The sequence below is a fragment of the Spinacia oleracea genome, chromosome 5 (assembly GCF_020520425.1).
Source record: "Spinacia oleracea cultivar Varoflay chromosome 5, BTI_SOV_V1, whole genome shotgun sequence".
NCBI classification, from domain to species: Eukaryota; Viridiplantae; Streptophyta; class Magnoliopsida; order Caryophyllales; family Amaranthaceae; genus Spinacia; species Spinacia oleracea.
Window position 1 is genome coordinate 122,730,791 of NC_079491.1, and position 16,261 is coordinate 122,747,051.

The 16,261-nt window shown below is 36.1% G+C and overlaps 1 protein-coding gene across 6 annotated transcripts; it reads right to left on the reverse strand.

Annotated features, from left to right (window-relative positions):
* Positions 1-556: 556 nt before the first annotated feature.
* On the reverse strand, positions 557-8,330 carry LOC110779097 (uncharacterized). 6 transcript variants are annotated; one of them, XM_021983629.2, is made up of 8 exons: positions 7,531-8,330; positions 7,191-7,314; positions 4,678-4,789; positions 3,867-3,903; positions 3,505-3,760; positions 2,404-2,497; positions 1,548-1,644; positions 557-1,174 (listed from the first exon to the last, which is right to left on the reverse strand). In XM_021983629.2, exons 1-7 carry the CDS (start codon positions 7,762-7,764, stop codon positions 1,635-1,637), a joined length of 867 nt encoding a protein of 288 aa, XP_021839321.1. In that variant the 5' UTR covers positions 7,765-8,330; the 3' UTR covers positions 557-1,174; positions 1,548-1,634. The 6 variants fall into 6 exon arrangements, with proteins under 6 accessions (XP_021839321.1, XP_021839322.1, XP_021839318.1 ...); XM_021983630.2 differs by having other exon boundaries at positions 3,526-3,760; positions 4,672-4,789; positions 7,531-8,328; XM_021983626.2 differs by having other exon boundaries at positions 4,672-4,789; positions 7,531-8,328.
* Positions 8,331-16,261: the final 7,931 nt, after the last annotated feature.

Genomic DNA, 16,261 nt, shown 5'->3' on the forward strand with positions numbered 1-16,261 from the left:
GGTTGTAATTCAAAGAGGAAATGTGAGTTTTAAGGTTGTAATTCATAAATTTGAAAATTTAAGTTTGTAATTAGTAAAGAAAAAGCTTTATTCTTTGGCAAATTTTTCTTTATTAAGTTGTTAAGCATTTCCTTAAGAAAGGAAATTCTTTTGACAACGTGAGAATGGAAATTCCCATGAATTTTGAGCAACCCATTGAGGCTTACAACACTCGGTGCATAATTAATTTGAAATATGTATCTTCATTATCATATGATTGCAATGATAATGAATATACATACAAGCTTCCTTTCATCACTGATACGAATATCAGTCTTTCTATCAAAAACATATAATTTCAAATCAAATATATCATCCAAAATGAAGACAACGGAAAACGCTCTGCTTATCGTTGCCATCATTGATTGCTCCGATGATGGTGATCACTGGTGCGTCTGCCAGCGGCAAACTTCCCTAACAGCACGCAATTTCTAACATTATTAGGCAGGAGAAATTCTGACTTGTGGAAGGCAAGATAATCTTGCTCCTCCAAAACCGACTGTTGCTCTGCAATTCGTTTAAAGAAGACCGAAATACACTTGTACAATTTCTAAATTGAACCTAATGGCCAAATTGCACATTTAGATACAAAGCTGCTACTTAAATTGAGACTATTGAAAATGGTCTTCACCGTCTTTCATATTTTGAAATCGGGCTACCAACATTATACATTCATGTATACATACTATGTGACAGATGTTATACCGAAAATGAAATGGCTAGAAGCTAGAGTATATGCACAGGACGTGGATGATACCTACAGATGACACTAGATGCATGCATGCCTGTAAATGAACTGACCATCAGAGATATTCTATACAACCCAGATTGATTGGCCGGGAGCGACTAGACTATAATACTACACAAGAATCATATGTTGATTCTAAGATGGATTCGTACTTTTTGTACATGATACTTTTTTATTTTTACACGGCCACTGGATACCTTTTCCAGCAACTTAAATGCATTATGTGGGCAGCTTGTTCTTGTTGAGGATAGCACTGACCACAATGTAAGGTTTTAAGATGCATCAATGAATGATACAGGAAGAACAAACCGTTGTCTTCCATAATTCCTCTCCGCTGTAGAGCGAATTAGAAACTTGACTTCTCTGATGACCAAGACTATGTTTTACCTGCAACGTTGGTAACAAAAGTATTCAACTACAAAGTAAATTCAAAGATTAAAAGTACCTCTTTGCCCATGTATAATTAAAAGATGAGTGAAACCGGAGGCAGTTCAGAAAAACAAGAGGGCAGGGCCGAGTCCGGGGGGGGGGGGGGCATCAAAAGGTCTTCAAATCTCAACATTGAGACACAATGCACTCTTTTACAAAAAGCTTAGGAAATACTTGTTCTTTATTTTATTTTATGCAAAAATGGCCTATTACTGTGCAAGTTTGCTCAAGGCAATAACGGATTGACGAGGACACGTCACTGCATCTCACGCCTTGGCAAAGACTTGCTTTTAAATCAAAGATAACATAATTTGAATGCATAAAAGTGTACCTCTAGAATGCAAAATGATAAATTGCAAGGCTAAATTTGAAGCCCGCCACTCAAGTAGCAGAACTGTTGCCTTGGTCCCACTGCAAACTAAGGATAACTGTAGACACAACAAGCAAGTCTAATCAATATATAATCGGAAGATTTGCAAATTACTACCTAGGTCTTTAGTGACTTTGCAAATTACTACCTAACTTGTTAAAAGTGTGAATTACTACATAGGTGTTTAGTTATGGTTGTCAATTACTAACTTAGCTCATATTTCGGCCAATTAAAGTATGATTAACGGTTGACTAATTGGCCGGAATATGAGCTAAGGTATTGACAACAATAACTAAACACCTGGGTAGTAGTTGACAACTTTTAACAAGCTAGGTAGTAATTTGCAAATTTTACAACTCCCTCCGTCCCAAAATATAGCGCCTGTTGTCCTAAAATGGTGTCCCTAAATGATGCGCCTATTTCTATTTCAAACCATTAATTTTTACCCATAATACCCTCATGCACTAATTGTAATTCCAATATTGTCCTAAAAAAGTTAGAATTTTTACTTTGAAAATTGTATTTTCTGACTTTTATTCAACCCATGTGCTTGATTTTTGTCTTTTTGAGGCCCATTTATTATGTAAACACCTTTAATCTCTAATTTCTCCCTCCATAAAAGCCACCTAAAAAATATGCTTTATCTTGAAAATACAAATAATTATTGTTTTATTATCAATGCTATCCTTTTCCTTAATTTCCGTGTTTTTAGTCAAACGGACACTATATTTTGGGACGGAAGGAGTATATAATCTGATATAAAACCTGCCAAGCATGAATAATTGACCACAATTCTCGCCTGAATCAGTCTTCTCACCCAGTTGCTTGGTCAGAGCTGCCACCTTGAATGAACTGAGGAGAATGTCCGTGGATCATAAATTGAGGTTGTCCAGGAACTGGGGAAACTACACCTGAAAAAGCAAGCATTCTTATAGTAATGACTATTCTCTCTAACTCTGCACACGGTAAAATATTTTCCAGAAATCCATGCACTAGACTAAATGTTATAGCCACCAATAACCAGCATAGTTTTTTTAACTAGTCAACTTACTCTACCATGCTTACCCACTAGGACACTCAACAAACTGGCTTCCAATTTGACCACATAATCAAGAAAAATATTGTGTTAACAGAGTCAACAAACAGGTGTTGAATTTGTGCAAAAATATATATCATTTAACTGGCCTTGAAGAGGGGGGAAAATAAAATGATAATACCAAACTACTAAATTCATAATGCTGTTTGCACCTCTTCTATTTTTCAACCAGCAACGTGCAAGAGAAAACCCAGTTTACTAGAGACGATACAACTTACTCACCTTAGGAAATGGGATCTCGGAGAAGCTACGAAAATCCCACCCTACCAACACCTCCCTCCAAAACCAAGAGAGGAGATAATACAACAAGTACCAACCACCAGTAGTTACAAAATTCAGTTACTCTAAGTCTTATGAGATCAATCAGCCAATGTTTCAAAAAGCAAAATATATTATAAAAGCAGCACATATTTTACCCACCTCATACTCAAATCTAACAGAACTGGCTCAGCATGAAAAGCCTCAGCCAAAATTATTCCAAGCTGCAATTTTAACCCTCTTAGATTATTTGACTAGCACGGACTCAACTCTTAGCAGACTTGGTCAACCGTGAACACAAATTTTAAGCCATAGAACTATATTTAAAAAGTCGAGGTCTAACGAAGATACTTCTGCTATGTTAAATGCAAACAAAATTGCAAACATATTTTCATCACATAACGCTAGACTTAAGTACAACCAACTGCCCTGACAATGTTACGGGAATCAGAATCCTATAATCACTAAAACAATTCCAAGAATCCAGAACCCAAAGCCATACAGTGCTAGCACAAATAGTTTGAAAGACAGAGGAAACACGTTCAGTAAAAACAAAGAATTTACTTTTAACGGGGAGAAAATTGCCTGGATGATACGGTGACTGAATGCTGGGAATAGAAGCCGTTGTCATAGCGTTAACACCAGGACCACCAAGTTGCACAATCTGGTGGCTTGGCATTGGATAATTCTGTATTGGTGTATAACCACCTCCTTGAACTGACTGGCCCAGTTGTCCATAAGGATACATGGGTCCACCTGGTGTTCCAGGAACTCCATACAGCTGAAGGTACTGCTGACCCATGTAAGGGTTGTAAAGCCCCTGTATAAAGCAACTTGGAGTGAGGACTAAGGACTAGACAAAACATTAACTATAAAGAAACTCTCGCCGAAAATCTTATTCTGAGGCATCCTGTAAAGCTGATTACCTGTGTGTATGGATATTCAGGCCCATATGGCTGAAACCTGTACAGTTAAATGAACACAAAGTCACAAAGATATCCTCCAAAATTAAATGATTGTAGAAAGAACAAGAGAAATAAAAATAGGCACCGACATCCAATTGGACCCCCAGCCACTGCAGAATAAGGGTTAAGCGTACATCAATACCTAAGCCACTAAGTAGCTAAGAATTTCCTCAAAGAAATCATCACTAACATTAAGAAGAGTTCTCATTTAACAATTAAACAGAGGAGACAAGGAAGGATTAAAGCTGCCCTTTCTAGATGCTAACTGTAAATTTTGGGTGGACATTCTCCTATTGTAATATACGGGAGGCGATGTTGGGGGCTAAGTCTGATATTTACTGTTATGTAATACATTTAGGCCTTAATCCTGGTGCAAATTTGACACGCCTGCAAGTACTGATGAAATCATATTAAGTTATTAAGTCCATAACACAGCATCAGGAATCCAGGACCAGAAAGTCACAAGTTTCAGCAAAGAAGCATCCAAGTATTTCAAAACCATGGAACACATTATGCATACATATGTATCGAGAAAGGACCGGGGGAAAAAAACAAAAGAATAACTAGACGTGCAGATACACAAGCACCTGAAACATAGGAAAGCATACATAAACAAAACAAACTTCTTCCAATCCAAATATTGCAGCCCAGAATTATCAACATACAACAAGTCTACTACATGCATCTTCTTTTATGACCAATACTACAGATAAACATGAAAAAAGCACTGCTTAAATAGGCCATATATACACCAGCAATAACCCACCCATACATAGAGTATACATATCCTTGTTGGTAGTTGTACGGAACGGGCTGCTGATAGCCAACACCTCCCATTGAAGCACGTGGATTTCCAATATAGGGGCTAGGCGACCTCAAACGTCCTATCAGATGTTTCCATAAGGCCAATCAACCATAAAACAAGATTAGATACAAATAAAAAAAATATGGTATGTATCACAAATAGAACACCAACCCCCTCAAACATACACAGCATAGTACTCACATAACATTAAACAAAGAAAATGTGCGCACAGAAGTATCCAATTGCTTGCCATGGAAGCAGAAAAATATGAACTTTGCCCATTTCACAGGACTTTGTTGTCAAACCTATACAATGACAAATTTATGAAGGTAGTTTTTAAAATAACGTAACACTTCCACATGAGCCGTATTACAGAAAAAAGTCATTAGGCTCCAATAAAAGCACCCAAATCAATTCCATAAAAGAACACCTCAAAAGTACCTTTTGTTGTATTCCCTCCCAAAACCAAGCAAATTCACCTGCATATGGCACATCGGAAAACAGAGCATAACCAAAATGCCCCTTCAAAATAGAAATTAGACCATAAAGCATCAGCCACCTCTCAGTGAAGATAGAAACAAGAACCCGATTCGGCACCTTTATAATAGATAAAACAAACACTGGGTGACAAAGCTTCATCTGAATGCTGCACAGGATAATCAGCAAGTGTTTCCAAAATTGTTCAACAAATTCCTTAACCTTCATAGGAATGTTCACCGTCCAAATAAATGTTGGGAAAAGGGAGAATTGAGAATTGGAGCAAGTTTGAAGAAAGATTTGCGGAAAAATAACCCGAAGAATCAACACGCAAGCTCTAAAATCAAGAATTAATCTTATCAAAAATGCATTGGATCCTTAAAAGAAAGGCCACGTTACCTAATTGCTATCCTGATATTACTTAAAAAATGGAGGCTACGTGATGAACAGCCTCTCAAACCAAAAAGTGAGACATTGGAGTGGTAAAAGACGGACAAATAATTTCTTTTTAAAAAAAAAAAAAGAAAGTAAAGGAAAAAGGCGCTTTCCTGCACAAGAATCCTCCCAAAACCCCACAGTAGATTACCCACATGAAACTCAACCAAGGAAAGAACAAAGATGAAACCTTTGAAATAAACTTCCACGGGTATGGACAGAGAACTTCATTCTTGGCAGAAGTATGTCAATAACTCCTGTTAAGATTAAACCCACTCCTAATCAACCGATGCCAAGGGAAATTTCCAAAAGAAAACTCAAATTGCTACCCCAAATCGGCGAGGTTTTACAACCTCTTAGATACTTTATCAACTACAGCATTCCAAAAAGAAAAGACGCCTAAAATTAGCACATATAGGAACCCACTGTGTGTAATGTGCAATGCGCCTAAAAAACAACAACCGTATACAAAGTTAAAGAATCCAAATCGAGATGTAAAATACATGGCTTATTAGTAAGCACATTCTTGAACTTAAATTATTGCCAAAAAGATCAAGACTGAGAATAAAATCACCTGAAAATTTCTAACAGGAAACAACCACCCACCTCCTATTTGTCAAAATCGACCACCAGTATAAATCCCAACCCCAAGTCTCCAATAAGAAGTAGAAAGGCAGCCTAAAAGGGACCTAAACCATGTTGTCACCAGTGACCAATCAAAACCCTTACGCACCAGTATTTTATCTTGAAACCTCCAATATACCAAGTCATATGCTTTGTCTAAATCCAACTTAAATAAATACCCCCTTCTCTCTCCCCCCCCCCCCCCCCCCCCCCCCCTCCTCCAAACATCTTCCACCACCTAGTTTGCAACTAAAGTAGCCTCCGAAATTCGACAGCCCTCAACAAACACATTGTTGTTAAATAACCAAACTAAGAAGCATTTCTTTAGAACTCAGAAATGCTCTTATACACTCTAGTCAGTAAACCTATTGGTTAAGAATCACCATAACTTAAAAAATGAAAAGATAAGTTCATCCAAAATCATTTATTAAAAGTTACTTGCTCGCCAAAACTCACTTACAATGCTAAAAATAAATGATGTAAATAATCAATATCCTTGAACCCCATCCTACACATAGGCTAAATTTGTTAAACATCTTTTGCAGGACAAAAATTCATTCGTTAAAGCAATTATTGACATCAACACTAACAACTTCAGCACTCACCAGTCTACCTCTTTGAGACCTTGCTAATTGATGATGGTTCAACATGCAAACTACTAAAAAAAATTGAACACCGCAGCAAAAAATATCTCATACCTCAAAAACCACCCTATACAAAGATATATCCCAGTTGAATAGAAGACACCACCAATAAATGACTTTTATGGTGCAGAGAAGCTTAATTCACAAAATTTTGCATGTCAATCAAAATTTAACTGATAGGAGTAAGCTTATAATAACACTTACCATAATCTAGAAACAAACAATGAACTATTCTTTAACCAACACATGACACAAACAAGACAAACTACTAAAGTTGAACTCTAAATTAAGACTATATACCAAACGAAAGAGCAGGCCGAGGTCGTCCGAGTGAAGCTAAATTACAATTAGCACGCCGTCCATCAATTATTGGTGTTGGATCAGCACAAGCTCTCCTTGCAGATTCAGGATCCCGAAAAGTCACCTAAACCCTCCAAAGCAAGCACACAAAAACACAAGCACAGTCACTTCACAAGCATAGCAGCATTGAACATCAGAATATCATATCATTAATAATAATTTATACTACTCGTCTCACTTTAATAGGCCACATTTGACTAAACTCACTTATGAATAATTATCTCAAAACATAACACATTTATACCTCCATAATAAATAATAAAGAGAGAAAATTACTCACAAAACCATAGCCCTTGGAGCGACCAGTATTCTTATCAGTGATAACAACAGCCTCAAGAATCTCACCAAAATGCTCGAAATACCGCCGCATCGTCTCGCTTTGAGTCTCCCAAGCCAGACCTCCAACAAACACCTTGGTATAGGTGGTGTCTCCGAACGGCGAATTCAAATACGGAAACCCCGAACCCGAGCTAGATCCCGATCCGGGTCGACCCGGACTCGGCTGATACGCCATCAATTCAATTGATTGATCACCAGAACAAACCCAATTTAGAGAACTTTCACCCAAATAATACAGTTTTTTTAATTAAAATTAAAAAAAAGAGAGAAATTAAAGGTTGAAAAATGAAGGAAGACAGCAGTATATAAGAAGAAGAACAACAACAACAAAACCCTAGAAAAACCCTAGAAATCGACCAATCAGAGCATAAGGTGGATTTTTAAGAGGATGAATCAAAATCAAAATCAAAATCAAAAACCTTTATTGATAAAAAGTAGACGACTTTTAATAATTAGAGGAGACAGAAAAAGGAGAAATTTGAATTATTAAAGAGAAAAAAGAATAATACTTCTTCTTAAGAAGAGATGGGACAGGGGGAGAATAAAGAAAACCCTAAAAATGGAGTCAAACAAAGTCAAAAGAGAGAGAATTGGAGACGAAGATCATAACGAGAAGTTGGCGAAGAAATGAGTTCGAAATTTACAGGATATACAGAGAAAAGTAAGAGAGGAGAGAGAAAGTGTCGAGGAAATGGTAATGGAGAAGAAGGAAGGCGAGAAGGGGGACCCACGCGCGCAACTTCCAGGGGTGTATTTATTTTTTATTTATTTAATTTAAATTTAAAGTTTTAAACTCAAGTACTGTTGTTTGATTTTTAACTTATTGAGTTGGGGGATTTGGAGGGAGTTTGTTTTTTACCGGCAAATATTTTGTTATTGTGGCGGGGAAATATGTATCGGTTTAGCATAGTAACGGGTTTTGGATGACCCGCCTTGCATCCGTCTCGATTGGATGAGGATGAAGGTTTAACAGTCCGAATGAGTTTACACAGTTACACAGTGGTAACTATACTTGTCAAACAGGTTGGACGGGTCGGGTTGTAAACGAGAAAGGTTTGACAACCGGGTTGAATCGGGTCAGCCACTTTCGGTTAGGGTCTATAAATGCTTGTTCAAAATTTATAACTTTTGGGTTCGGGTCGACCCAACGGGTTGAGAGATTTTAAAACGCGCTTTATATTTTCATTAATTTAGGTGATAAATGTACAAAATATGGGCACAAATTAAGAATTTTTCCTACATAAGTTTATATTTAGTCAAACTCAACCATAAAATGGCGTATAATTCAAATTAAAATCATATTACACAACAATAGTAAAAACAACGTGTTTACTATGCGTAAATTTTCTCATAATCTCATTTATTACTATAAATACAATGATTTTTAATCGGTCGGGTACAAAACGGGTTCTGTCGGGTTTTGACCCATTACTTTCCGGGTTGTTCAGGTTCGGATAAAATCGGGTTACGGGTCACAAAGTCTTGTTCAAGACCCATTATTTCCAGGTCGGGTTCGGGTCGGTTTTCGGGTGGGGTCGATTTTTGACAGGTCTAGTGGTAACTCGTATGGTTGTTTTAAATCCGTCGCTCAATAAACGGGTCATTTTAATTGGGTCATTTTCACTTCGGATCACATTCGTGTATAGGGTGGGTCCATTCGGATTTCGGGTACTTCGGTTCTTTAATAATCGGATCTGGTCTTGTTTTGGTCAGGACTTTCGGTCAATATTGGATCAGCTTGTATCAGATCGCTTTATATTGGATTTTTTTTGTGATATTGGGTTAATTAGATCGAGTTTTCAGGCTATATATAAATTTTCGGTTATCAAATTTTGATTAAGTCATTTCTCTTTAGATTATGATGGTCATTCATAAAAATATTATTATTATTATTATTATTATTATTATTATTATTATTATTATTAGGGTAAATTGTTTTTTACCACCTAAAAAATTGATAAATTGTTTGTTACCACCTAAAAAAATAAAAATTGTCTTTTACCACCTAAAAATAAAATAAAAATTGTTTTTTACCACCTCTTAATCGGAAATATGGACGAAAATGTTATGCGGACTCATTTCAATGACTATATTTTTTTATTTCCTTCTCTTCTCCTACGATTTTCATGTATATAAGCTACCATTTTTTCTTATTTTTCATTACTTCACATAAAATTTTCGTCCATTTTATAGTTAAGAGGTGGTAAAAGATAATTTTTATTTAATTTTAAGGTGGTAAAAGACTATTTTTTTTTTAGGTGGTAAAAAATAATTTCTCAATTTTTTTAGGTGGTAAAAAACAATTTATCCTTATTATTATAAATCAAATGCTAACAAAGTCAAATATTTTACAAATAATTAGTGGGAAGCCGAGATACAATATTATTATTATTATTATTATTATTATTATTATTATTATTATTATTAATAATAATAACTTGCACGCACATATAACTTGCACGCACAAAGCAATGGACGCTACGTGTTAACCCTTAAGGGGTGTTGTATAGTGCGGGCATGCGACGACGAGCAAGGGAGCTCGTCGCCCATGCGGTACGAATGCAGCGAGCAAGGGCATGGTGCACGAGCACAAGGCAGTAGCCCTGCCTTGTGTCGTGGGCTGTGAGCAATGGGCGTGTGGGCAGGGGCGAGAGCAAGGCACGAGCAGTCGCGTGTGGGCAGCAAGCGTGCTGCGCCACAGCGCGCACTGCCTCGCGCAAGCATGCGGGGCCTCGTGCGCAGCGAGCGCAAGCTCGCGTGCCACGAGCGCTACGCACAGCGTCGATGGCTTGCGCGCAGCGAGCGCCAGCTCGCATACTGCTTCCTCGTGCGATGAGCGCAAGCTCGCGTGCGGGAAAGGCAGGCGCGCAGCGAGCGATGGCTCGCATAAATTGAGCGCTGGGGCGCGCAGCGAGCGATGGCTCGCGTACATCGAGCGCTGGCGCGCGCAGCGAGCACCAGCTCGCGTGTTCGATTGATGCCTTGCGGTGGTGAGCAGCAGCGATGCGACGCAGCGCATGGGCTGCGCGCACATGGCCAGCGATGGCTGTGTGCGTGTGGCCCATGGGCGTGCGTTGCGTGGGATTGTTGCGTTGCGATTAGATCGTTTTGAAATTTTAATTTGAAATTTCAGTTTGCGTAATTTTAATTAATTTTAAAATTAATAATTTAAATTATTTTCTTGGATTTTAATTTTGAATATTGTAATTATAATAAATTTTATTTATTCTAATTATTTTACTAAAATTAAAATCATGAATTAATTTAAATACGACTGAAATTAAATTAAATTTATGGATTCAATTATAAATTTATATGAGCTTTAAATTTTAATTAAATTTGTATGTTTCCGGTTAGACTAGAAATACATTTTTATGTTTAAAATTAGTAAAGCATATGAATTTATTGGTTTAAGTGGGAGCCCTTTTTAGTCATAAACTCTTGATTAGGTCTACAAATCCTTAAGGTTAAAACGACTTGATTAGAATTAATAAGGACTGAATAATTGGTAGATTATTGGTGCCCTTGATTAATTGCTGCAAATACTTACGTGATGCATAATGTGTTTTTACTAACCAGCTATGTGGGCCATTCATGTTAATGAATGGGTGAATGGTATATATTTTATATGTACTGTTTTGCAGGTTATGAAGTGACTAGTATGGCCCAAATAGGATAGAAAATATGGTCTGCGTACCATTAATTTGAATGTAATTGGTCTAAAGTACCAAAGTTGTTTTTCAATTCAAATATGGTCTGCGTACCATCAAATAGTTGTAATTAGTTTTAATTATAGCTTATCCTATTTGAAGAAAATTGTGCCTCCCACGGAGATTTTCAAGACGGACTTTGAAGTTAAAGCTTCAAGATGAAGTCGGGTCATACTAGATCACATTTATCTTATGCATGTTTTAAGTTATTTATTGCTTTTAAATATGTCTTAAAATGCATGAGATCAAAAGCTTGATTATGTTGCATGATTAAGGATTTTAGTTCACTTAAAATCTAACCAACATAGTAAGAGCCTTAAGTTCCAAACTTAAAAATTGAGTTATAAGGTGCCATGCCAAAATATACACTTGCTTGGATATCCTTTACATCAATCTAGTAATAGTTTTCGCTCAGCGAGGTGTTACTTATTGGTCCTAAAGGGGCAAGGTACACAAATAATTGTGAGTACATGTTAGTTTTGGTGAAACTCAACGATATAAGTAAGGAGTCTTTTTATGTCGTGGCAAAATCGATAGGTTTACCTAATAAGTTCTTAGACGTACCTATCAACCAAGAGTAGTTTCTAGACTATTAGCAAAAGGCTTTTGCTTACCTAAAATGTTTTAGAATTGAGTCGACAAACTGTGCTTAATTCTTCAATGGTTTTAGGGTCTTGGAATCATTTTATTCACACCTGCCGGAACACATAATTCGAATAAAATGCTAATGACTTGTTTAAATTGCATGATTGCTTTCATTTTCAAGTTATTATTCATGATAAATGTTTAGACTTTGCATGCTTCAATGTATGTTTTAATTATTGTTTATAATTAAATATCTTGCACTGCAATAAATCCTTTTAGAAAGGTAACAGTAAATTTCCTCGATTGGTAGTGAATTCAAGAACGATTCACGGAAATTAGAGAAAATGAGCGATTTAAAATGTACGTTTCTTTTAGCGACTTTTATGGTTGTTTTCAAGTATCAAAGTCAAACCGATTGGTGCTTGTGAATTCAAAATACAATGTAGTTTTGAGATCATAAAGCATTGAGTTTAAACACTCAGCTTTACCAATGGTTAACAACCTAATATCTTTGTCCATTTAATTCTCGAATGAGTCTAGTCCCTAGACATTCGAATAGATTGATGCTTAGAGAACTTTAGAAGCTTCTGGTAAGATCATCTAGTTGAAACAGAATATTCAACATAAATAAAATGGTAAGAACTCTGTTGGAATGACATCGGACATGTCTAACAAAATATAAAAGTCAACACTATAGAATTCAATTCTTAAGAATATGAGAAAGGGTACAAGAAATAGGAAAACAAGGAATAAATGAAAGGAATTTACGATTCCGTTTCTATCTATAAGTTTATGTTTAAAGAGAAGTGACCTAGCAATCAAACTTCCTTGGTATCATATACCGCTTGAGGTTCTTACTTCGGTAATAACTCAAACAATGGAAGCTAGGCTACACTAATGATCTACAAGTGGGAAATGAAGCATGGCAATGCTACATTAGTTGTAGGGTCATCTAGTTTGTTTTAAGTCCTTTCAAGGCTGGAACTTAATGGCTATTTTGTTCCATAATCAGCATACCTAGATTTCTGTTTCAAAAACAGAAAGACTCACATTCAAGAAAAAACAAAAACAATGTTTGTTTGTTTATTTGAATGAAATGGTCATTTACGGGATGAGTCAATATGCTTGATTAAAACAAACAACTCTTTAAACAATAAAAACTTTACTAGGTTCAAATCAACCCCTTGATTTGAGTTCCACTAATCTTTGGCATTGTTGCTTAGACCATATCAACAAGTTAACATTCAAAAGCTCTATTTTAATGGACTTTTGAAAGTTGGTTGATTTCTAGATCAATTTAAGACAAGATAGTCTTACTTGTTGAAAGTAACAAAGAATATGAACTATTGTTAGAACGCCTAGACAATAGAGTTCAAAGCTAAAGAACGATTTTATGACTTTATTATTTCACACAGATTTGAGTGAATATAGGTTTATTTACTCAATGTGATATAAGTTTGAATCTGTTTGGCTAGTTCAAAGATTCAGAAGTATAAATCCCACTTGGCAAGAAATCATAAACATTGAATTGTGTTCACACACAAAGCTAGATTAGTTGCTAAAAGTTACAAGCAAATTCACGGTGTGGATTGTGTTGAAACCTCATGCATAATCGTAATGCTCAAGTCTATATTCAAGCAATGATTGCATATTGGTACATATAGCAATTGGATGACAAAACGTATTCCTCAATCAAATGTTGGAATAAACTATGTACATGGTATGTCATAGGATTTGTGGATCCAAATAAATGCTTGAAAAGGAAAGCTAGCTTATAAAATCTAAGTACAGATTTAAGCAAGCAATTGGGAATTGGAACTGTATTTTAAGTGAAGCTAATAAGCATTTTAGTTTCATAAAATATACATGATTCTTATAGATATATAAGAATTTTAGTGGGAGTACATAAAACTTAATTGGTCCTATGTGTATCACACACATATCTCTCTATTGTGAAATAACATTCAAATGCTAAAAACTTAGGTTTGAAATTATTCATCAATGATGGACCAAGGCGAAACTTAGTACATACTGGTATTAAGATCTATTTACAAAGATCTTATATTAATGTTTTGGATTAAGTAATGGCATTTACTAAATCAAACACGAAAGACTCATATGAATAAAATCCATTGGAGATATTCGACCCATATGAATAAATCTGAGTAAAGGATGTTTGAACTATGTATAAGCATTTACTAAGTTAAACATCAAAGAATCTAAGTAAGATTCTTAACCTATATTATATGTCAAAGAATTTAGCTGGATTTAGTATCTACTGAAACTAGATGAGCTAAAGTTACATGACTAGAATTCAATTGGGAATTATTCTGCAAAAGAATTTATCATGTATGATATAATATGAGGATCGCCAAAAACGTATCGTATGACTTTAGGCATGACGAAAATATACCAATCTATATTGATCTAAGTGAAGATCAACTAGATTGAGATCAAGAATACTTATGGTACTTGAAAAGGTACATAGGAATAGTTCTTGATTCAAGGAAATAAAGATATGCTAAATATTGATGCTGCACGCATAAACACTAGCAAAGGATCAAGCAAGATTCATTTGGAGTTAACCATTGACAAGGACGAGCAATAGAGCATCGTGTTTTGAAATGGCAACATGGATTGGAGACCATGAGTTATTGCGTGGGAAATTAAAATATTAATTTCTATGTTCTAAGATACAGCTGGAAAGTCTTCCACATATCCGTGAACTGCTTTGATAAGTAAATCCAAACAAAGCATCACTAGCAACCTATACAGTTGAAGTAAAAGTACTTATTGCCTAAGAAGCAATTAAACAGGGTTGTTTATGTTAAAGAGTTCTTCATTGAACTTGGGTAGATCACATGTCTACTAACTTGATGGTTCTTCATTGCAAAATGCGTAGAACCACTCTTGTAGCTAGAAAGAATAGATCACAAACTAAACACACTCAAAAGATCTTATCATCCTATCTCGAAGAGACATTCGATGAAAAGGATATTAAGATTGGCAAAGCATGATAACTAAACCTATGCAACAAGTGAGAAGCAACACTCACATTGTAGCACTGGAAATCAAGCATAGCTTTGAATTCCATGAACTGTTTTAGAAGATGGGTTTGAGGCCCATGGTTGTAAAACATTGGGGTTGAACATTTATCATATATGAAATATATTTTTATATTCCATTTAATCTTGGTTTAGTATTAAATGATGAGTCCCTTCAATTTGACGATATATTCAAGATAGACTGTCAGGACCATTCCTGTGACTAAGAAATGTCTATCAAGTGAACTTGAATGTCAAAAGTTGAAAATGGTCCCTGGTCGGAGTTTTCTATAAAATTGGACGCATAGAAAACGTTAGACGACTAGAATGCAAGATGACTAGTAGTTCTGTTTCTTGAACTATGTGGACATGGCAATGTCATAATCATTTGCATAGATACTTACTTTGGGAAGACTAGTATCGGACAAGACCTATGAAACTTTACTGTAAGAGATGAAAATATGTCATAAGTAAATTTCATTAAAATTATTAGACACTAAATCCTCAATACCTGAGTGATTTGAGATTACTTATTTGAGAACTGGTTGCTTTGACGTTGACCAACCGTCGCACCGTAAAAGGAGGCTATAAAGGCAACGCTCAGGTAATCACCTATCAAACGAAGTCTAATCTCAAGATCGCAAGATTGGGATTGTCCTCCCATAAATCGGGATGAGATACTTAAAAGTTGTACAAGGCCACTCGGAGAGCTAGAAACTGTGAAATGCATGGCCGTGCTCGGATGAATCATAGGCTATGATTATCTGTTTATTTGATCAGTTGAACTCTGAAACCGAGGAACACCTCTGGACATAATAAGGATGACAACTCTTACCTTATGTTCAAGAGCAAGCATCGAGCGACAAAGGAATTAGGAAATGCACACTTGTCCTTAGGGACAAGTAAGTGGGAGACTGAAGGAAATAATGCCCTTGGTCCAAGTATGCATTCTATGTTAAGTCTAATAAGTGCGGTTTAGTATTAATTAACAAGTTAATAATTCAGTGAGATCAAGTGAGCTGAATGCCTAGCTAGAGGCCGCTTCAGTTACGTACTATTTGTGTGACCCTACGGGTTCAGTCAAGAGTAAGCTGTGGATTAATATCATTAATTCCACTTGAACTGAAGCGGCCTCTAGCTAGGCATTCAGCTCACTTGATCTCACTGAATTATTAACTTGTTAATTAATACTGAACCGCATTTATTAGACTTAACATTGAATGCATACTTGGACCAAGGGCATTATTTCCTTCAGTCTCCCACTTGTCCTTAGGGACAAGTGTGCATTTCCTAATTCCTTTGTCGCTCGATGCTTGCTCTTGAACATAAGGTA